Source organism: Pituophis catenifer, unplaced genomic scaffold, assembly GCF_029215685.1.
Source record: "Pituophis catenifer annectens isolate HBS135680 unplaced genomic scaffold, rPitCat1.0.hap2 SCAF_1, whole genome shotgun sequence".
Lineage (NCBI taxonomy): Eukaryota > Metazoa > Chordata > Lepidosauria > Squamata > Colubridae > Pituophis > Pituophis catenifer.
Window position 1 is genome coordinate 31,047,772 of NW_027256881.1, and position 22,589 is coordinate 31,070,360.

A 22,589-nucleotide genomic window follows, 5' to 3' on the forward strand; every position below is an offset into this window, starting at 1 on the left:
TCTTCCACATACATAACCCTCAGGGGTGGTTTCTAAATTTTTTTACTACCGGTTCTGTGGGCATGGCTTATTTTGTGGGCATGGTTTGATGGTCTTGTGACAAACAATTCTTTAGGATTTAGCAGAGGTACTGGTCTACCAGGCTTTTAACTGCTTGCAGAGCCGTACCAGTCAAGCCATTTGTTTTTGGAGCACACTGGTCTACCACCACACTGCCTTTTATGCTGATCAGCTGCAGGGCCCTTTGAAGCCCTGTGGCAAGAGTTTAAACAGTTTTTTACCGCTCTGCCACTACCGAGAGCATCAGAAACTGCTTTTAAGCAGTTTGGCCTCAATTGCCAATCTACCACCACTGAGCGGTTTACAAATAGCAGATTGGTTTGGAGGCTTCTTGTCTTCTCAATTTAAAGCTAAGGTGTCTTCTTGTTGTTTTTTCTCTTCTTTGTCAAGTGAGCCCTGATTTTTTCCTTCTAGTCGATCAGCTGAGACTTGGGAGGCAACGTGGGGGAGGCCAGGCAGAGGTGGTATTTACCGGTTCTCTGAACTACTCAAAATTTCCACTACTGGTTTGCAAGAACTGGGGAGAACCAGTAGCAGCCCACCACTGATAACCCTGAACTTAGGCTAGTATGTTACCTGTACAAGGTACCTCTTTTGAGCTGAGTTTGCCCCCCTGTGACTTCAAGGACATATCCCTGCAGGGTTTTTTTTTCCTTACAAAAGTGTAATAATTTTTTGTGGCATTGATTTCCAAATCAAACATCTTCAGTCTTTCATCAGGTTTTTGTGGGGCTTTGTTTATGGTCTCCACACTACAATATTTTGATTATTGGTCTTCTTTAGACACACTCTGGTTTTTTCAGTGTAACACAATGTATTTTTCTAACAGAAAGGTAAGATTCCTTTTTTAGGTTCTCTTCACTATGAAATGAACTTGTCTTTCCCAATATATGAGATTAATTGTCAGTAATTGAAGAGTTTGGAGGCTAATTATGTAAAAATTGGTATTAAAAGAATACTACTGGATTGATGGAGTTTAGCAGTTCATATTTAGTTTTACAAATTATATGAATTGAGAGGCAGCAGTAAGAAACAATAAAAATCCACTGAGAACTGCTAAAGTAAATTAAGGTTTACTAGTCCTTTGAAAGACAAATGATCCAAGCATATAATGCAGAGAAGGTAGTAAAATTGTTCATGACATTTACTATAGATTTAAAATATCAAATGGTCTTGGATGCTATATGTTGAACACATTTCCTTTCTATTTTCCTTTTAGGATAAAGACATTTTTATTCCAAAAGATAGTAAAAACAAAGGAACCCACCCTAAGCTCTTCTGACTCTAGGTCTCATATGTTGCAGTAGGAATATTTAAAAATCTTATGTTTTTCAAACCATGGTCCAAAACAATGCTGTTATTCTTCTGAAATTCATTATGTATTTTCCTAAAAACTATTTATCTAAAAGTTGATAAGTGTGCCTAAGTAAAATAAACACATTAATCAGAAGTTCCAAGATTCAAATTCTATCCTCATCTCTGATTAAAAGGATCAAGAAACAGATTATGATTTAGAATAGTTTATAACTATTGTCCTTTGGGCTATTGTTTTCAACTGATTTTATACTTGTCTGTGAAACACTTTTTAAAATCTGTGTATTTGCAATACTTCTGATGAAACGTGATATATACATTTGTTAAAGAGGTATACACAACATTGAACATGTATTTATTTTGAAATCCAAAATAAGCATATTTCACGAAGTTCTGCAGGTGGGCTATAGATGGCAGAATCTGGATTTTTAAAAACGTGGAGGTATTTTTGGGGGTTAGAAGGCAATGCTAATGTGCCTTATGCCTTTTTGCCCTCCTCTGCATAACCTGTATATCAAAACCCCAATCATCCCAAATTACATCCCGTTTATACATTCCCTTAACCATCACCAATGATTTTGACTTCAAGCAAGACATAACCAAGTGGTATCCTGCCAAATTTACCAGTTCCTTCCTAACTCCTTTAGATACACCTACCAATATTATGTTTTTCCATCTCCCCCCCACCCCCCACCCCCAAAAACCCCTTCAGCTTGGAACATTTTTCTGATCAGTGCCTGGACAGACCACCTGAAACTAGCTACTCCATGAATATAGCAATAGACTTACATATCACTTCATAGTGCTTTGAAGCCATTTCTAAGTGGTTTACAGAGTCAGCATATTGCCCCCAACAATCTGGCTCCTCATTTTACCGACCTCGGAAGGATGGAAGGATGAGTTAATCTTGAGCCAGTGAAAATTGAAATGCTGAATTGCAGGCAGCCGGCAGGCAGCAGAAGTAGCAATACTGCATTCTAACCACTGCGCCACCCCAGCTCTATGTTTGTATATAGATCTTTTGCACATATTTGTTTTATAAATAGATATATCATGATAACCTTACAAATGATTGCTTCCACTGATTCTATAAATGTTTTCACTACCGCAGAGCTTTCCTGAAAAGTATCTGTGTTTGAGCCAGAAGCCTCTGATAATCTGCTCCCAATACAGCCCCTAATGGAATCATTAATGTTTTGTCACATGGTATTTATGTATTTTTCAAATTTATAGAGCTACTTGTGGCATAAAACAAGTGACTTTATTTATTATTATATATTATTTAGCCTAGTTTGGACTGTAGTTGAAGGTAATTCACATAACTTCCTTGATCTACAGATATGTTTATAAAACAATTGCTTTATTCACATAATATTTGTCCAAATAAATAAATAAAAAGTATTGTGGTTTACAATAATGGTCTGGCTCACATAATATGCTAAGACAATGGCTGAATTATCACAACATGCTGAGTCACAAACTACCTCATCTGAGTTATGCAAATCTATCCCAAAATTTCCAGGTTTGTAGTTACCTGGGTAAACACTTGCTTGAAAGTAAAAAGCATTTGCACTCCATCTAGCAGTCAGTATTGAACTAAATATAGTAAAGATCTGATTTGGAAAAAAACAAATGCCTAGAATTCACCCACAGAATCTCACAGTCCTGGAAAACTCACTTTGAAAATAACTGGTATAAAACAAAGAACAAAATGCTCAGACACATTCTGGAGCTCTGGTTACTCTGAACAGATGGAGTGGCAATATTTGTCAATGCCTAAATTGTCATTGCCCTCTCTGTTAGTCTTCTATCTAGCTGGTTGGGACTCTTTGGTGCAGCTTAGGCAGAAATGTGTTGAAGAAAAGAGGACATAGGTGACTCGATCTGCAAAACCCAAAGTCTTCCTTCATTCATTAGAAAGTTTCCATTGCAACTTGGTTTCTCCAAGTAGAGGAGAAACAGCTCTATTTATGGAGGAGCAAGTTTAGATCTGACCCCATGAATCTCTTTGATAAATATTCAACTGGCATGCTTATATAAGGCTATTTTAAAATATGAAATATATTCATGGATGACAAATAAATGTGTTAAAGGTTGACACACAGTCTTTACTAAAATAGTTGCATGAAAAGTATCCTACCAGAAATATTAGGATGATAGCTTTTACTGGCAAACTATGTAGGGCAAAGAAAAATATAGCAGCTTTATAGGTTCCAACATTTTCACAAAAGTATATGTGCCATGTAAAGTTCCACAGCTGATGAGAGAGAAAGCAAAAGTTAAGTTTGAACAGATGGTAAAATTGGATGTTATCAAATGAAATCAGATGGTCAACTGGTCTTTATTATAAAACCAAGAAAGCCAAATGTTTTTAAAGTTCAAAAGCACAAGGACAGAAATGGTGCATGAAAGGAAACTACTTGCAGCTCAAGAATGTGTTTGAGGGGTTCATGTATAGACTCCAAATATGAAAAACCTTTCCCTCATTTTGGATCCAGACCAAGAGTTTTGGAGGCTAATCTTTATAGTAAATATATAGAATTCTGGGCTTCCTTGCAACAGCTGTTTGAGAAAGCAAAGTGTGATCCCCAGAGATAAAGTAATGGCAAAACGCAATATATTCAGATAAATTCTATCTTGATGTGGGTTTAGCAGATCAGCATCAGAATTAGGTGTCTTTGTTAGAAACCTATTTTTTCATCAAACACGAACACACTGTAAACCAATCTACATTCATTTCATCATTCTGAAACTGATATATTGAGGGCTATACATGGGAAATAACATTTCTTCCAGAACTGGCATGGTAATAAATCTAGAATACTTGCAAGAAATATATCTAGTCAAGAGAAAGACATATGATCAGTTTTATAGTTTAGAAGTTATGTTACATTACCATATAGTAGGCAGTATAGACTACATATTGGTTAAGCTTTGTGGCTACCTATGGCTATCTATTTTTGCCTGGCTGATTGAGATTTTGTATCTAGATATCACAAATCCAGAACTAAAAACTAATATACAACTGAATATAGCCCAAGGTTGCCTTGACATAGTTAAAGAAAGCAAAGAGTAATTCAAAGCTAGGCCAATGTTAGGGTGTGTGTAAAAAGTATTTGTTGCTTGTGCAACGAGCAGAGCAGAAACACACAGGGAAGGAGATAAACGTCCAGCTCGTGTGAGAATAATACTTTATAGATAACAGTCTCGGTGTAAGTAAAACAGTCCAAGGTCATAAACAGTAATATCAGTCCAGTAAGTATCTTCCCTTACCAAAGCAAACAGACTTTAGTAACTCTTGGTATACAGTACCATACGCAGTAAGCAACAGGATACAATCAGGTATCAATCCGGAAGAAGCAGGAAGAACCAGGAACGCTTCTCTGTGCTGCTTATTTATGCACTGTAGCCTAATTACAGGGTTCAGCAAACCCTGATTACGTGGCTCAGTTGTTTCTTAAAGAAACAGATATTGCCTGACCAACAAGTTAGGAGTACGCTGCAAGCTGAACCTAACATTCTCCCCATTGGGCAGGACAATATACACAATAGATACAGAAACAAAAATACACATCCAAATCATACATTGTACAGTAGTATCAGTTACATTTCAGATTCTTAATCCAAATCTTTCACAACACTTGGTGTGTTTAATGGCACCTTGCGCTTTGGTAAAAGTATCGGCAATATTGTCCTCTGATGCGCAATATTCCAATGTAATCATGTTATCCTTAACACATTGCCGAACATTCAGATAACGTATATCAGTGTATTTAGTCCTTGTCTTTACAGCAAGATTCATTGCCATTTTAATGGCTGCCTGGTTATCTTCATAAACCATAATAGGATAACCCATTTTGAATCCAATATCTTCCATCAACTGTTTATAATAAATCAGTTCAGTACATGTAAGTGATAGACAAGAAAACTCCGCTTCCATGGTAGACAAATTTATGTGTTTCTGGCGAATTGATTTCCATCCAATCAGGCAGTTATCCAACATGATTGCTATTCCAGACGTAGATTTTCTGGCAAAACTGGCATCAGCATATGCCTTTAATATCATATTGGCATTTGGTTCTAAATACATAGCAAAATGCAATGTTCTTTTAAGATATCTAAGAACACGTTTTGCAGCCTGCCAATGCCTATCAGTAGGCTCTGAACTATATTGTGCTAGTTGATTAACACTAAAAGCTATATCAGGCCGTGTCCAGTTGCTCAAATACGACAAACTGCCTATTAATGATTGATACAGTTCTTTACTGAACTGTGGACTCTGCAAACTATCCTGCTGAAATTCCTGTGCCATAGGAGTCTTGGCAGGTTTACATAATTCCATCCCATATTTTTTCAACAATTTGCAGATCTTATTAGATTGTGATATTTTAAATCCTCTAGATGTTTTCAGGATATCCAGCCCTAGATAATGCCGTATATGTCCTAGATTTCTAAGTTTAAATTTTGTTTGCAACTGACCGATAATCTCTCTGGCCTCAGCGTCAGTTCTGGTAATTATGGCAATGTCGTCTGTAAAGAGTAACAAGAATGAAACACATCCATCCTGTTCTTTTTTAAACAGACATTTATCTGCTACGCCCTCATAGAACCCAATGTTATGTAATTCCTGCACTATACATTGGTTCCACTCGTAACCTGATTGCCTTAAACCATATAGGCTTTTTTGTAGCCTCCAACACTCAGTTCTATCCTGTGTATCATAACCAGGAGGTTTCTTCATATATATTGTATGCCTTAACGGAGCGTTCAAGTAAGCTGTTTCGACATCTAAATGAGTAATAGAGCATTTATTTCTAGCTGCCCAAACTAGCATCGTTCTCAAAGTGCTCGCTCGTAGACTTGGAGCAAAAACTTCATCATAGTCTCTATCTATCTGTGAGAACCCTTGTGCAACAAGCCGAGCTTTATGGGTTACTACCCCATCTACACTTTTCTTTACCTTATAGACCCACCTACAGCCTATAAGTTTCTCATTTGGTGGTATTCTTACAACTTCATAGACACCAAGCCTCTTCAAAGAATCAATTTCTCTATCCATTGCCTCTTGCCAGGCTTTTTGCTCCTTTTCTGGATATAATTTTATATCATGATAACTGGATGGTTCGATATCTACTTGGCAAACCACTGTAGCTTTATAGCGATCTGGTGGATGCCGGTCCCTGGAAGATCGTCTAGGCATAACAGGACTAACATCAGGTATATTGGGTTCATCCTCCCCTAACCCTAATTCCTGTTCCTGTTCTTCCACCTTAATAGATGGTTTATCATCCATCTCAGATGAACTATCATCAGGAATATGGTCTACCTTAACATCAATATCTGTAAAACCATAGTCTGCTTTTTCTAACCTGTCCCAGCCTTCATGTTCTAGGAATTTAGCACTAGTGCTACACAAAACCTTTGTTGTTCCTTTTTCCCAGAACCTATAGGACCTATGGTTAGCTTCATAGCCAACAAAAATCATTTTCTTTGCTCTCTGTTGGTCCTTCCTTCTCTGACTAACCGGTATATGCACCCAGGCTGGTGCACCAAAAGTATGTATATAACTTAAATCCGGCTTCCTCCCGTGCCATAAAGTAAAAGGTATTTTTCCTGTAGAGGAGTGCACCACATTATTTAAAATATGATTGGCACATAATATTGCTTCTCCCCACAATTTATCAGGTAAACAAGCATCAGCCAGCATAGTCCTAGTCATAGCTTGTAGGGTCTGGCCTCTTCGTTCAATATATGCATTATGTTCCGGCCGAAAAGGGGCAGAACGTTTATGCTGTATCCCAGCATCCTTCAAAAACTTAGCCAACTGATGGTTAGTAAACTCAGTTCCATTGTCAGTAACAATGCATTTCACCTTAAACCTCTGCTTCCTTTCTACAAAACGAAGCCAATTTGTGATACATTGAAACGTATCACTTTTTGGACTTCATAAGGTAACAAAAACCATATCTGGTAAAGTGATCAACTATACTCAAAATATAGCATGCTCCCCCTAAACTGGGTTTCTTTGGCCCTATTAAGTCTAAAAAGACTACCTCCAAAGGTTTAGTTGTTTTAAACCCATTGCAGCGGTTTGCAGGTGTAACTTTACTTTTATGCTGGTTACAAGTATTACAATTCAGGTATTTGCTGCAAGCCCTTAACTCAATGCCTTTAGACTGCTTAACAGTCAAATTCAACAACCTGAAATTCAGATGACCAAGCCTTCTATGTAGTAAATGTTCGCATTCATCATGAGGCTTTACATTTCCAAATTTAGCTTTTGACTGAACTAACAGTAATGACGTATCCCTAATAACAAATAAGTCGTCTTCTAATTCTGCAGTAACTACAGTGCCTTCACATTCCAGCAAACATTTGTTGTTTTTAAAAGTTACTGTAAACCCAGAATGTAGTAATGACTTTACAGATAAAAGGTTATATTTCAAACTAGGGATATAAAGCATGGGTAAAGGGTGCTTACTGATAGAACATTGAACAAGTCCCTCCCCAGCTACAGTCACATTCCAGCCATTAGCTAATTTGACCTTTTTAGTACTTTTCTTCATATTTAGAAACAGTTTTCTGTTTTTTGTTATTGATTGAGAGGCACCGCTATCAATCACCCACCAATCATCTTTTATATTATTAGATGAACTGGTTGCTAAATTACACCCTTTCCTGGGTTTAGCAGAGTTTCTAGCAGACTCTTTCTTATTGTTACACTATTTTGCAATGTGCCCCTTAGCCCCACAAGCATAACAGCGTTTAACAATATTGACATTCTCATATACAGCTTCCACTTTTGGTTGCTGTTGCATCCTTAACTGGTCTTGTTCTTGCCTACGTTTGGCCTCATCCAGTAACCTACCAGTTATACTGGCCAATGTTAGTTCATCTCTAGACAATACTTCTAATGATGAAACAAAAGAGTCATAACTGTCATCCAACGATGAAAGAATAATATAAACTTGCTGCAGTTCAGTAAACACAAGGTCTTTCTCATGTAGCTCCTGGAAAAGCCCTGTCATGGAGTCCAGGTGAGCCATCATGTCTCCTCCTTTCTGAAGATGTAAGCGAAATAATTTCCGTGTCAGGTAGATATGGACACCCACAGAGTCACGAACGTAGAGCTTCTTTAGCTTTGACCAACACCTCGCAGCAGACTCTTCGCCCCGGAAATGGGCAAGTTGCTGGTCTCCCAGTGTCAGGCCAATGATGCATAAAGCACGCTCGTTGTCCCTGTGAAACTTCGCTATCTTTTTGGCATCTTCTTCGTCATCAGCATTCAATGCAGTTATGTCCGGTGGATTATTAACCATGTCCCACAGTCCTTCTTTTCGCAAAAGTAGACAGCATTTTGTGGACCAGGTAACATAGTTTGTTCCATCCAACTGGGTTATAGTAGAATAACTTGTACCTTGCTCAAAAGCCATCATCTTGACTACTACACCCACTGCCTGCACTTCTCACTTCCACAAAAACAAATTAAAGAGCCCTGGAACGTTCTGGGCCCATAACCAATGTTAGGGTGTGTGTAAAAAGTATTTGTTGCTTGTGCAACGAGCAGAGCAGAAACACACAGGGAAGGAGATAAACGTCCAGCTCGTGTGAGAATAATACTTTATAGATAACAGTCTCGGTGTAAGTAAAACAGTCCAAGGTCATAAACAGTAATATCAGTCCAGTAAGTATCTTCCCTTACCAAAGCAAACAGACTTTAGTAACTCTTGGTATACAGTACCATACGCAGTAAGCAACAGGATACAATCAGGTATCAATCCGGAAGAAGCAGGAAGAACCAGGAACGCTTCTCTGTGCTGCTTATTTATGCACTGTAGCCTAATTACAGGGTTCAGCAAACCCTGATTACGTGGCTCAGTTGTTTCTTAAAGAAACAGATATTGCCTGACCAACAAGTTAGGAGTACGCTGCAAGCTGAACCTAACAGCCAGTATTTAAATCCAAGGATAACAAAGCAAACTGAAGGATTACAGCAAGACTTTGAGACTTTTTCTGTCTTGTTTAGTAATACTACTGAGAATTCAGTGTAGTCAAACCCAGTACAATGCAGCTGGCTCAGATTTCCACAATGATATGTGCCAAAATGCAAAATGAATCTTGATACCATAGGAGATCCAACTTGAGTGTTGTATACTAGGCATATGCTAAGCCATCTTTTCACAACCTGGTGCTTTCCAGATGTGGTGGGACTAGCACATTCAGAATTCCCAGTCCATCTGTCCTTTATCCATGCTGACTATGATTTCTGGGAGTTATAGTCCCACCCCATATGTCAAAATAGGGGACTTCTGGGGAGGAAATGGCAAACTGAAGATTGTCACATGAAGAATCAGTGATAGACTGGCTCTTTGTAATTTGTCTCTGGACAAGGAGAGGATTGCACTCATTCACAAGTACTCCATACTGTTGTCCCTCATGAGGAAACTGCAAGACAGTGGTCTCCAGCAGGTTTAGAACCCTGGGAGATGAGAAAATAGCTATCTTGTTCAACCCACAGTCAACACCCTTAAGGACCCTGGGTTTGCATACTTCCTTTTGTAATCATATTTGGAACCGCTGATTGCTTTTCAGCCATTAGCAACCTTTGGATTGATGTTTTAGAGAACTGCGTGACTTTCCCTCAACCCTTACTGATGAAGTTTTAATTACAAGTGTAAGAAATTATTTTTTTCTAGAATTAACAGAAAACAGAGTTGGAATGTATATTGGAGGTCTTCTAGTCCAATCCCCTGCTCAAGCAGGAGACCACACACCATTTCAGACAGATGGTTGTCCAAATTCTTCTTAAAAACCTGTCAGAAAATTTTTCCTTATTCCTAGGTTGGTTCTCTCATTGATTACTTTCCATCCATTACTTCTTGTTCTGCCTTTAGGTGCTTTGGAGAATAGGTTGACCCGCTTCTTTGTCACAGCCCCTTAGATATAGAACACTGCTGTCATGTTGCCCCTAGTCCTTCTTTTCATTAAACTAACAACAATGTTGATTAAAATTTTGATTTTATAAAATTACAAACTTACTAAAACTGAATGGAATAAAATATTTTAACATTTGAAATATTGAAGGATATTTTTGTACAATGGACCCAGAACTTAATTTTAAGAATGTTGGTCTTGATTGATGGGCTGGGTCTAAAAGATGCTATGGAAGAGGAACAGGTTTTATTAGGCAAGACCAGGACTGATCTGGATTTAGAATTGGATTTAAAGTGGATTTAAAAATAACAAGCTAAAAGAATATGGAAAAAGATGATGAACATAAAAACGGTGAACATAAAAAAGAAATGGATGTCTTGATAATTGAAAGGGATTATATAAACAACAGGATAATTTGGATAATGTGAATAATTTTTCTATATTGGTTTTACAAAAGAGGCTTGTTAAAGCTTTGCAGATTTTTACAAAGAACAAATGAAAATAAATCAAGTTTTAGAACATTATTTGAAAGGACTAAAGTAGATTTATTTGTTCAAGATGAAAATGTAACTAAAATTGTTTATATCTGTTGTGATAAAGGCTGAATAATTCTATTTATTTCTTTTTTTTTTACTGTATTATTTTTCTTTTCTATTTTTACTGTTTGTTTTTTCTTTTCTGCACATATTTTTTTCTTTTTGTTATTTTAGTTTCCATTATTCATTTATTTATTAGATTTCCATACCACCCATCTCACCTAAGTGACTCGGCAATTTTTTGTATTGCAAACAATACATTTAAAAACAAAAATAAAAAACAAAGTTAAAAATTAAAAAGAATCAAAGTTATAAAGTTAACAAGGCTAAAAGGTTAACGAGCTGCAGTGTGCACCCTCAAGCCACCAGCCATTCCCAGGATTGCAAAGCACTCCTCAACCCTCATGCTAACTGGCAAAGCCAGATCTTAACACTTTTCTGCAAAACCAGAAGCTCCACTCTCCTATGGGGATAAGGTGTGCCAAAAGGCAGGTACAACAGTGGCAAAGAACTTCTTCCTAGATCCTGCCAGTCAAATTTCTTTAACCAATGAGATTCACATTATGGCTTCCCTGTCTGACCAGATGGGAAGGGTTGCTATAATTGAGACAAAATGGTGATAACCAACACCTAGAATAGGATTCAGAATTGGCACCCAGTGCAGCTCAAATAGCAGAGATATTACATGCATAACCCTAGCATGCCCAGAACTATTTGCACTGCTGTATTTTGCACCAGCTTCTGGATACTCTTCAAGGGTAACCTCATGTACAATGCATTGCAGTAATCCATCTGTGAGATGACCAAGACATGAGTGAGTGAAAAGAGAGCTTCTTGATCCAGGAAGAATTGTAACTGGTGCATAACCCAAAGTTGAGCAAAGGCCCTCTTAGCCACAACTTCCACCTATTCCTTCAGTAGGAGTCATGAATCCAGGAGAACCTCCAGATTACACACTGAATCTATCTAGGGCAGTGCAAGACCAAGACCAAAGACAGTAAACCCCCAGATACAGAGGAGTCTCCTACCCACAGCCACTGCACTTACCAAGGTTTAGTTGAAGCCTGTTGTTCCCCACCCAGGCCTCCACAGCCTTCAAACACTGCAAGATCTGGAACTTCACTAACTTTGCCTAGGATGGAGATGTACACCTGGGTATCATCTATATACTGATACTTTATTCCGTAGTGATGCATGATCTAACCCAGTGCTTCCATGCAGATGTTAGAGAGAGAGAGAGCCCAGTGGCACCCAACAAAGTAGCTGAGTCTCTCACTAGCAACACTGATTAAGAACAGTCCCAGAGGAAGGACGTGAACCAGCACAAGACTTGATGCACCTTTCCTGATAATATTTCTTATAAAAAGGCATAAACTTTCATGAGCTTCAGCTCAGTTCCTCAGAGATGCCTCAATGACATTCAACATCATTGTTCATTATATCTCTCTGGATGGAAAATGAAACATTGTATTACAGAGTTCTAGCTGAGCCTTTAAGACCACTGCCAAGAATGTTTAGCATATATTGTGTGATGTTCCACAAATTTCCATTTTCTGGCTCTTAGTACACAGTATCTCATCTATGTATGTATGTATCTATCTATCTATCTATCTATCTATCTATCTATCTATCTATCATCTAATTTATGATCTGCTTAGTGCTACTATATTGTTCACAGGGAACCACTATAGTGCTACTATAGTGCTACTATAGTAATTCATTGGGGAAAAATCAGTGGAAAAGGCTGCTCAGACAATTGGGAGTTGCATCCTTTTATGGTTGATAGAACAAGAATAAATAGAAGTGTAATCAGGCTTGGTTTTCAGCAAGTTCTATTTCATTTTTGTTTTGTTTTTTTACTAACAGTTTCCAGTGGGAGAAAGGATCATAAGACTAATCATAATCACTGTAGAGAAGAGATAGTGATTAGGCAGTTGTGTGGAATTAGATGTTTAGTTATGTATGTAGTGTTTTCAATTCAGTTTTGTAAGTAAAAACATTCCTCAGTGCAAACTTGAGTGAATATCACCATTTAATGTAGATTTATTTTATTTTTTTTCTTGATCTGCTCATTAAGGAAAAGGCCTTTGAGTACTGCATATCAGGATCTTTCATCACAATTCTAAATCAAAATTTAAAATATACAGGAACTTCCCTTTTTGGATTGGAAAAAGAAAACCTTCACTGATGACAGACTATCTTTGAAGGTTTGTGCTACCATATCAGGAAGACACTGCTGAGTATTCTTAGTTAGCTCCTAGCTCTGAGAAAAATGTCAAGAATGCCAGTTAGTCAAAAGAAAAGTGTATATGTGGAGGGGGGGAGGGGGGATGAAATATAAAGGACAAATATTGCCCAAATATTCTATTTGGAGATGTTTAATAGCTAGATGATGTCCAACAAATAAGTTAAACCCAGATTTAGTAGAAATGTATTGTGTACAGTACTCAATACCGTATTGAGAATTGAGAATAGGTTCCCAAGTCCTGTTATACTATCTCACCATGATGACTGTGCATGTGCAATCCTGGGAGGAAGGAGCAAAAGGCATTGGATGTATATGCCAAAAGTGTGTATTTCCAGCAGGGTCACTAAACCATGAAGGTCATCCCAGCTGCCAAGCTAAAGCAAAAAGACACATATGGGGCAGCAAAGACATAGCAATGTGCTGGAGGCAAATGATCAGTTTAATGACAATAGCAAAGACCAGGGGTGAAAACTAAATTTTTTTGCTACCGGTCCTGTGGGCGTGGCTTAATTAGTGGGTGTGGCTGGTGGTAAGGTGACTGCATGGGCGTGGCCAAGTCAATGTCACTTCTTTGCCCTTTTTTAACCTACAAAACAGAACACAACACAACTGGCTCATCCACAATGTAAAAGCAGCTGTGCTAGACTCAAAATGGCGCCGCAACAAGCAGGAACCTCACACAGCCACAAAAAGCCCAAAAAAACAACTTTCACACTTTACACACACACACACACACACACACACACACACACACACAACACAACACAACACAACACAACTGGCTCACCCACAATGTAAAAGCAACTGTGCTAGACCCAAAATGGCCCCTGCAACAAGCAGGAACCTCACACAGCCACAAAAAGCCCAAAAAACCAACTTTCACAGTTGTAGTTAGAGTGAAACACTACAGAAACACACTAAATCTTAGAAAGCTGCACAAATATTATTTTATTTTATTTTAATTTAATTTTTATATAAAAGCAGCTAAATTTAAAACTTCCTAAACTTTAAATGGCTAGGTCTAAAAAAAGAACAACTAAAAAAACCCAATTATGAGGAGCCAGATTGTGAGGACAATAAGCTGACTTTGTATAAAATATACAAAAGTATGAAGCCTATTGCTTAACGCATTGTAAACCATCCTGAGTCTTCGGAGAAGAGTGGCATATAAATCAAATTTTAAAAAAAATTTAAAAAAATTTAACTATTTTTTTAAAGCTCCCAAAGGGGAAAAAAACTTACCCAATAGGACAGGGGTCTCCAACCTTGGCAACTTTAAGACTTGTGGACTTCAACTCCCAGAATTCCTCAGCCAGCTTTGCTGGGAATTGAAGTCTACAAATCTAGGCAGGCAGGCAGAAAGAGCTGCTCACCAATGAGCTTGATTGCAGGCAGGGAGATTCAGTTGCTTGCTGATGCATGGATTGCGATCGTCATTCGATCAGCAGCTAAGGTAAGCAAGCTGGAGGCTGGGAGAGGGGGGGGGAGAAAAAAAGAAACTTTTTTTCTTTTACATGGCTCTGGAGATCCAAGTTGAGTTGCCTGATTAGCAGGCAACTCAGCTGGGATCGTCAGAGCTTGGCTGGTCAGTCATTTAAAAGGAAAAAAAGGCTCTGATGATCGCAGGGCTCAGCTGGGCATGCGGGGTGGGGGCAGGGATTTTTGCTACCAGTTCTCCGAACTGCCCGCCTCCATCGCTAACTACTCGCCCGAGCCGGTCCGAACCGGGAGCATTTCACCCCTGCCAAAGACATCACTTCATATTGTGTGAGAGAAGGCAATGATAAACTACTCTTGAACTCTATGAAGAAAACCACATGAACAGATAAGATAAAGTGACTGATGATATAATGGGTTTCTATAGTTAGATGGCAGTTAATATCCTGCTGAGGATCTTTTGGACTACTAATGGGTTTATAACACAGCTAGAATGAAAACTTTCAGACATCTATTTGCCAATGTTGCCATACAAAAACAGAACAACCAAAGATGCAAGATCAGAATTACAATTGGAACATAGAACATACAAAGCATGAACCTGTGAAAGCTCAACATAGTGAAAGATGAAATGAATCTATTACCTATTGACATCACAGGCATTAGCAAATTGAAATGGCCTAAAATTGGACACTGTCAGTCAGGAGATTATGCTGCTGGCTACTTAGGATGCAAACAACAACAATAACAAAGCAATTGTGCTGCTTTCATAGTGAAGAAAGATATAGCAAGGGCAGTATTTAGATACAATGCATTTAATAACCAAATAATATCACTTCATTGACAACCCATTAATATGAGAGTTATCCAAGTTTATACTTCAACATTAACAATGGTGAAGAGATGGTGTGCTTTATGATCAAGTTCAACATACCATTCAAACAAGATGTGCTGCTTGTAGTTGGAGACTGGAATGCCAACACCGGAAACAGTAAGGAGGAAAATATAGTTGACTGTGTAGCCTAGAAAACAGAAATGAAGCAGGATAATGACTCATCACTTTCTGCCAGTCCAGTGATTCTTTCATTGCTAACACATTCCTTAACTAAAATGAAGCCTATAGGCATGAACATTACCAGACAGAATACACAGAGAACAAATTGACTCTGATGGGAGATGAAAGAACATTACAGTACATTACTGTAATTCATGTGGGATTAATACAATTGCATTGGTCTTTATTTTGTACAATTGCTTTGGAAATATTTCTAATAAAGAAAAACAGGCCAAACACTTTCTAAATAAGTAAATAAATAAGAAAAATAAATAAATATCTACTACACTTTATTTGCTTAGGTCCTGGAATGTAACTTTGTTGATCAGGATTTGGAAGCAGACATATAAACTATATTGATTATCCAGAAAACACTGAAAGTACCATATATAGACAAAAGTTTTGAAAAGTTATCTATAGACTGAATCAGAGAATAAAAAAAGAGAAAATTGCCAGAATGCTGAATTTTAAACTTGGTTGAAAGAAAATCACTTTACTCTGATCAACTGATTACACAGAACAAAAAACAAAGTGAGAAAGAGGAAAAAAAAAACTAACTGGAAAGGATAAAATTAAGGCAAAATGCAATTTAAAAAGGAAAGACATGTTTTTATATTTTCCCCCTGCCTGTGCCTAACTAATTAAAATTATAGTCAAAATGAGACTAAACTTGTATCTTTCTCCTACTGTTACTGTCTTTTTAATCATCTTAGTATTCAAAGATGTTAGTTTGTTCATTAGAGCCTTACAATTCAAAATTGTTTTATTTCATTTCTTAAAATGTTTCTTCCTAAATATGAATTTGGATTTTCTCAATTGTTTTCTAACCTGCTTTCCTTTCTTCCCTCACTTACATTATATCATATATTATTTCAATTTGTGGCTTATTTTTCTCTAAAATTTGATTCCCAGTGATGGATTTCTCAATATCGTTTATCTTTAGTCATGTTTACATGTAAATTTACTAGTACTATCTATTTGTACTTTGATGAGAAAATGTTATAGGTAGGAAAAGCTATAGAAACTGTAGCTTTGATGGTTAAAAAAGATTATGCTAAAACTAGGTTTTGGAAAAGGATTCACAGTTTTTTAAAAAGAATGTTAATGCAAAACTTCATAAAGATCTTATTTGATAGTTTCAGGATTTCTACCTGCTGTTTCTGAAGAAAAAGCCTTCATTGGACAGTCTGAAAAAGCTCCAAGTATTTTCAAGGTTTGGAAGGGATTAAGAGCATCCTTTTGGGTTTTCAAAATCAGTGCAGCATATGGATTGGTCTGGTCTTACATTGTTGGCTATGTCTGTAAGGGATTTTTTTAATATAATTCAAGGAGATATAAATGAGTCATTAGAGAACCTATGTACTTTATGTGTGGAAGGCAGCTGATTTATATGGTTGTTATTGGACTTTTGCCAGGAAGAAATAATTCTGGGAAGCCAAGATCAAGCTTTGTATATGTAGATAGATAAATTTCAAGGCTGTACATTTTAGAGAAACAGGTACCAACATTTGTAGTAGAGAGCAAGCTGCTGTTCAGTCCATCTTTTTATGCTGATATGGAAATTGGAACTGGTTCTTAATGTTCAGCATGAAACCCTCTTCATCATCTTTGTTATTCTCTGCTGGATGGGATGCAGTTTATATTGTTCTTAAGCTGTGATGTAGTTGAAAGCAAGACTGACTTATATCATTGCATATTCTAATTTGGATATTGCTGTCAGTGTTATTGTAGTTGTGAGTGGCTGAGTTTGGTTTTATAATTTTATATTTTTTATTTTTGTGAAACTGTGATCTTTGAATAGCAATTAGCTAATAAATAAATCAAACCAAACCAAACAACACAGTAACACTTTGTTACTGTGTTGTTAAAATGACTAGAAGACCAAAAGAATGTGGTATTTTATAACATTGATTGTTGCTGGCTTTAAAAATTTCAGGACCGATACCAAAGAGAGTGTACATGGGAGAAAACACCAATAACAAACAAAAATTTATTAATGAAATCCCTATAGTTACAGTATTGGAGAGATCCCTCTCAGACCAGAAAGAAAAACCAAATCTACAGGTACAGATTAGGTGAAACTTGGCTCAATAAGCAGTAATTGTGAGAGGGATCTTGGAGTTCTAATAGACAACCTTTAAATATAAGCAAGCAGCATTTGGCAGCAGCCAAAAAAGCCAATGCAATCCTAGGCTGCAATAACAGAGGGATACAATGAAGATCACAGGATGTATTAGTACCACTTTATAATACCTTGGCAAAACAACACTTGGAATACTGCATCCAGTTTTGGTCACATTAAAAAAAAGATGCTGAGAATCTGGAAAGAGTGCGAAGAGCAACAAAGGTGCCTGGAAGCTAAAACATATGAAGAATGATTGCAGGAATTGGGTATATCTAGTCTAGTGAAAAGAAGGACTAGAGATGATATGATAGCAGTGTTACAATATTTGCAGGGCTGCCCCAAAGAAGGGGTCAACATATTTTCCAAAACACCAGGAGGCAAGAGAAGAAAGAATGGATGGAAATTAATCAATGAAAAAAACCAACTTAGAACTAAGAAATTTCCCAACATTGAGAACAATTAAGTAGTGGAACGGTTTGTGTTAAGTTGTGGATACTTCATCACTGGAGGCTTTTAAGAAGAGACTGCATAGCCATTTGTCCAAAATGGTACAGGGTCTCCTGCTTGAGCACAGGGTTAGACTAGAAGACCTTCAAGGTCCTTTCCAACTCTATTGTTTTTTTCCTGACTGTTATTCTGTTAAATAACCGCACATGGTGAATCCTAGAATGTTCGCATATCTTAATAATCGCCATATAATATATTCAGCATATGAAGAATGTATGACCATTCTTCTACCTGATCTGCTAATTCTATATTTATTCTTGATCACTATTTTTATGCCGTTTATTACCTATTTTCTGTTACATACTACTTATACCTAGTATTTTAGGTTGGGTTAACTGCCCAGTTAAGTCTTATGACATGGATGACCTTAACAACTGAAATGAGTAATATATTTTGGTTGCAAGTACTATAAATTATTAATATAGTCATCACAAATTTAAAAGATGCCCACATTTTGGGCTAGTTGTGTAACCTTCGAACTTCTCTCGTGAGGCAGTTCTATGTAAGGTGCTTTAAATAACTTAAAAGATTAGTGCTATAGTCTGAAAAGAGCGAGGCAATTTTCTCACTGCCAGAAAGGCAGTCTGTCGGCGTCTTTAAAAGAGCTAATAAATAACAACAGTCTGGCCCCTTCATAAGAAATGTATTTCATGAAGACGAGACACACCCAATGGCAGAGGAAAAAAGTTTTATTGGACGGAAGTCAAATTTTGATTTCAACGCAATCCACTTTCGTCGGAAGACAACCCGCCACAGAAAGAGACAACCCCCGCGGAACGAAAGATAAACTAGGCGCCCAAAAGCGAGACGCTGGCGAGCCTTCTTACTTCTCACGAAGCCCCGCCCCTCGCGCGGAGGTGCGGCCGTTATTTCCCGCGCGGCGCTGTGGCCGTCCTGTAGCCAATCAGGAGTAAGCAGCAACTTGCCGCTTCGAAACATAGGGCAGGGTTGCTTTCCTCCTGTCGGTTACTCTACTTTTCGTGCTTTTTTGCCTGGTTCTTCTCCAAGGTTTTCTCCCTGGCTAAACCGAGATTAACCAGAAAACACAGTATTTTCGCCCGATAAAAATAGTGTGTTTTCCTAGCGGATAAAAAAGCGCATGCGCTTGTTTTGGCGGGCCAGGGTGTGCCATTCGAGAGGCGAAGGGAAAAGGAACAGCTGAGAAATGGCTGCTGGATTCGGGTCATTGCTGCGCGAGTGCCCGCTCCTCTTGCCCCAGAACCGGGAAAAGAGTGTCTATGAGGGCTTCGTCACCGCCCAGGTACCGAAACACTCAGGGCGGGCGAGGATGGGTGGTGGCGGTGGTAGCAGTTGGAATATCTCAGTTCCGGTTCATCCGTGTTTTTTTTCTGTTTGTTTTCCAAGAATGTGGCGTAGCGGGTAAGGTATAGGATGGTCCCCGAAAACCACTCTGATAATGATTTCTGTGTTCGTTAAGAATTGTGATCCTATGGTTTTTCGGAAGTCTTGCATTGGCTCTTTCCGGCTGCAGAAAGTGCCCTTCCTCCTATGGAAGAGATACCTCATAAATGTCCTGTTTTGCTCTCTCTAGCATCTCAAATGGCATACACACAAAATGAGATATTGTAGAACAGTGTTTCTCAACCTTGGTAGCTTGAAGATGGGTGGACTTCAACTTCCAGAATCCCCCAGCCAGCGGTGCTGGCTGGGGGATTCTGGGAGTTGAAGTCCACCCATCTTCAAGCTTCCAAGGTTGAGAAACACTGTTGTAGAAGGACAGTCCTATAAACCTCTGGTATCAGAGAAGAGGAGAGTAACTGCTTTACGGCTTACCAATTTTATTCTAAGACATAATATAGTAAAAAGTCTGTAGAGAATCTCGGTCATCCAGGTTATGGTTGTCCCAAAGGTGCTTTTTCAGGAGGCAACTGGACTTCCTTGTTTTTTCTTCAAAGACCTTTCACTTCTCATCCAAGAAGCTTCTTTAGCTCCGACAGGATAGTATAAATCTTTTCATTCCCCACTATCCTGTTGGAGCTGAAGAAGCTTCTTGGATGAGAAGTGAAACGTCTTCAAAGAAAAAACAAGGAAGTCCAGTTGCCTCCTGAAAAAACATCTTTGGGACAACCATGATTTGGATGACTGAGACTCTCTACAGACTTTTAGCTATATAATTTGGGATGAACACCCTTTGAATGGTGGGAGTAGGAATGTATTTCCAGAGGGAAAAACTGCAGACTACAGGAATTGGGAGCACTACTCAGGACACCCGAGGACACAGATAAACTCCAAGTGCTTCAAAGACCCTCTAAAACAGGGCTGTCAAACTTATGGCCTGTGGGCCGGATGCGTTACGCACTGGCCACGCCCAGACCCGGTTTAGCGAAGGGGAAAAAGTCTCGATACATCACGTGACACCATGAGTTTGACACCCCTGCTCTAAAAAGATGCAAATGACCAGCTGTCTGCAAGGATATAAATCCTTCCATTCCCCACTATCCTGTCAGAGCTGAAGAAGCTTTTTGGATGAGAAGCAAAATGTTTTCAAACAAAAAACAGTTGCCTCCTGAAAAAGCATTTTTAGGACATTGTATAGTAAGCAACCTGAAAGTGTTGGGCTTTTTGAAGTGCTGGAAAACCCATTTACAGTAGGATTCCCAGCCTTAAGTTGTTAGACTTCCAGTTCTGTCCTCCACATTAGGTACACTGCAATCTCTGTTTTCTGCCAGGATAAGAAGGCCTATTTGTTTAGAATCGTGGGATATACAGGTAGTTCTCAACTTCCGACCAAAATTGAACCCAAAATTTCTATTGCTAAATGAGACATTTGTTAAGGGAGTTTTGCCCCATTTTACGATTTTGCTTGCCACAGTTGTTAAGTGAACCACTACAGCTGTTAACTTAGTAACATGATTGTTAAATGAATGTGGCTTCCCCATTGATTCTCCTTGTCAGAAGGTCACAAAGGTGATCACATGACTCCCCAGGACATTGCAGCTGTCATAAATATGAGTCAGTTGCCAAGCATCTGAATTTTGATCACTGACTATGGGGATGCGGCAATGGTTGTAATTGTGAAAAATGGTCATAAATCACTTTTCAGTGTTGTTACAATTTCGAACAATCACTAAAACGTGTAAGTCGAGGACTATTTGTATTCTACAGCAGTGTTCTGCGAGTTGAAGTTAAAGTGGTTGAGGTTGAGAAACACAAGCCCTAGGGAAACAACTGCTGGGAGCAATAGTATCAAGGAAAAAATAACTTCCTATCATTGGGAGAATGTCCTATCATAGGAGAAAAGAGTATTATTTAAGCATACATTACTTTTATTGTATTTTCTTTCTACTTTTCAAGAGTTTGCATCACTTATTTTCTAAACTACCCATCTATTTCTAGCTTACAAAATAAAGTACACTTGGAAAAATACCCTTGTTTGCAAAAAAACAATTGGGGAAAAGGAAAGAAATATTCTCCCCTCCTCATTTAATATTTTTAAAGTTACTGCCCATTTATAATTTATGTCTACAATACATTTATTTTTTCCAGTAAAGGGGGGAGGGCTTGTAGGTTTTTTAAAAAGTAATGATATGCCAAATTATAGTTATTTGACCTTTGCAATTGACAATTACATCTGCTTTTTATTTAAAAAAAAGGCTATTTAAATATAATAGAAGTGAGAGTTACAATATACTATGAAACTAAAGGCAATAGGATACATTAATTATGCTTCTCTGTACTTCCGATTACATTATGACAAGTTCTTTGAAATTCTAGTGTTTTGTAGAAATGTTGAAAAAAATTAATGTTTAATCACCAACCTTGGCATTAATAGTTTTTCAAATTAGAGCTTTATGAACTATACTGGGAAACTAACATTTTAGTTTTAGTGATTTTATGAGAGTACACAAAATTGAAATAGCCGGATTTTATACATTTTCTGTATTTGTTTTCAAATTCCATAACCTGTAATATTAGCACATGACATTTTAAATAGTAGATTCAAGTGTTATTGAACACATAATGTCATTCTAATTTGTCGACAATATTTTCTGAGATATGAACTAGTCTTTTCTTTCATATTCAATCTCTATATAAATGATACAGTGAAAATTCGGCTAGCCATATACAAGAGGCATCTGGATGTTTGTGGGAATTACTAGCTTTACAAATGTATAACATAACTAGGAAAACAAGACAAAATTATAATAATTATATACCATGTTTCTCCAAAAATAAGACCCTGTCTTATATTTTTTGAACCCCCGAAATAAGAGCTTGGCCTTATTTTTTTGGAGGGGGTGTCTTATTATTTTGGAGGTGCAGGAGGCGGTGAGCGTGGTCACCTCATGGTTGCTGCTGTGTTGAGCTGCCGCTGGAAGTCCCGTTGCCGCCGTAGCCTCCCTGTTCTTTGTG

General features: G+C 37.9%; 1 protein-coding gene across 1 annotated transcript in view; it reads left to right on the top strand.

Annotated features, from left to right (window-relative positions):
• The first annotated feature begins 19,235 nt into the window (after positions 1-19,235).
• The window catches only part of FANCL (FA complementation group L), a 48,022-nt gene continuing 44,668 nt past the window's right edge, over positions 19,236-22,589 (top strand). Inside the window, exon 1 of the mRNA XM_070947506.1 lies at positions 19,236-19,476. Within this exon, the coding sequence (XP_070803607.1) occupies positions 19,381-19,476 (96 nt within the window). The 5' untranslated portion in view covers positions 19,236-19,380. The remainder of the gene's footprint in view (positions 19,477-22,589) is intronic.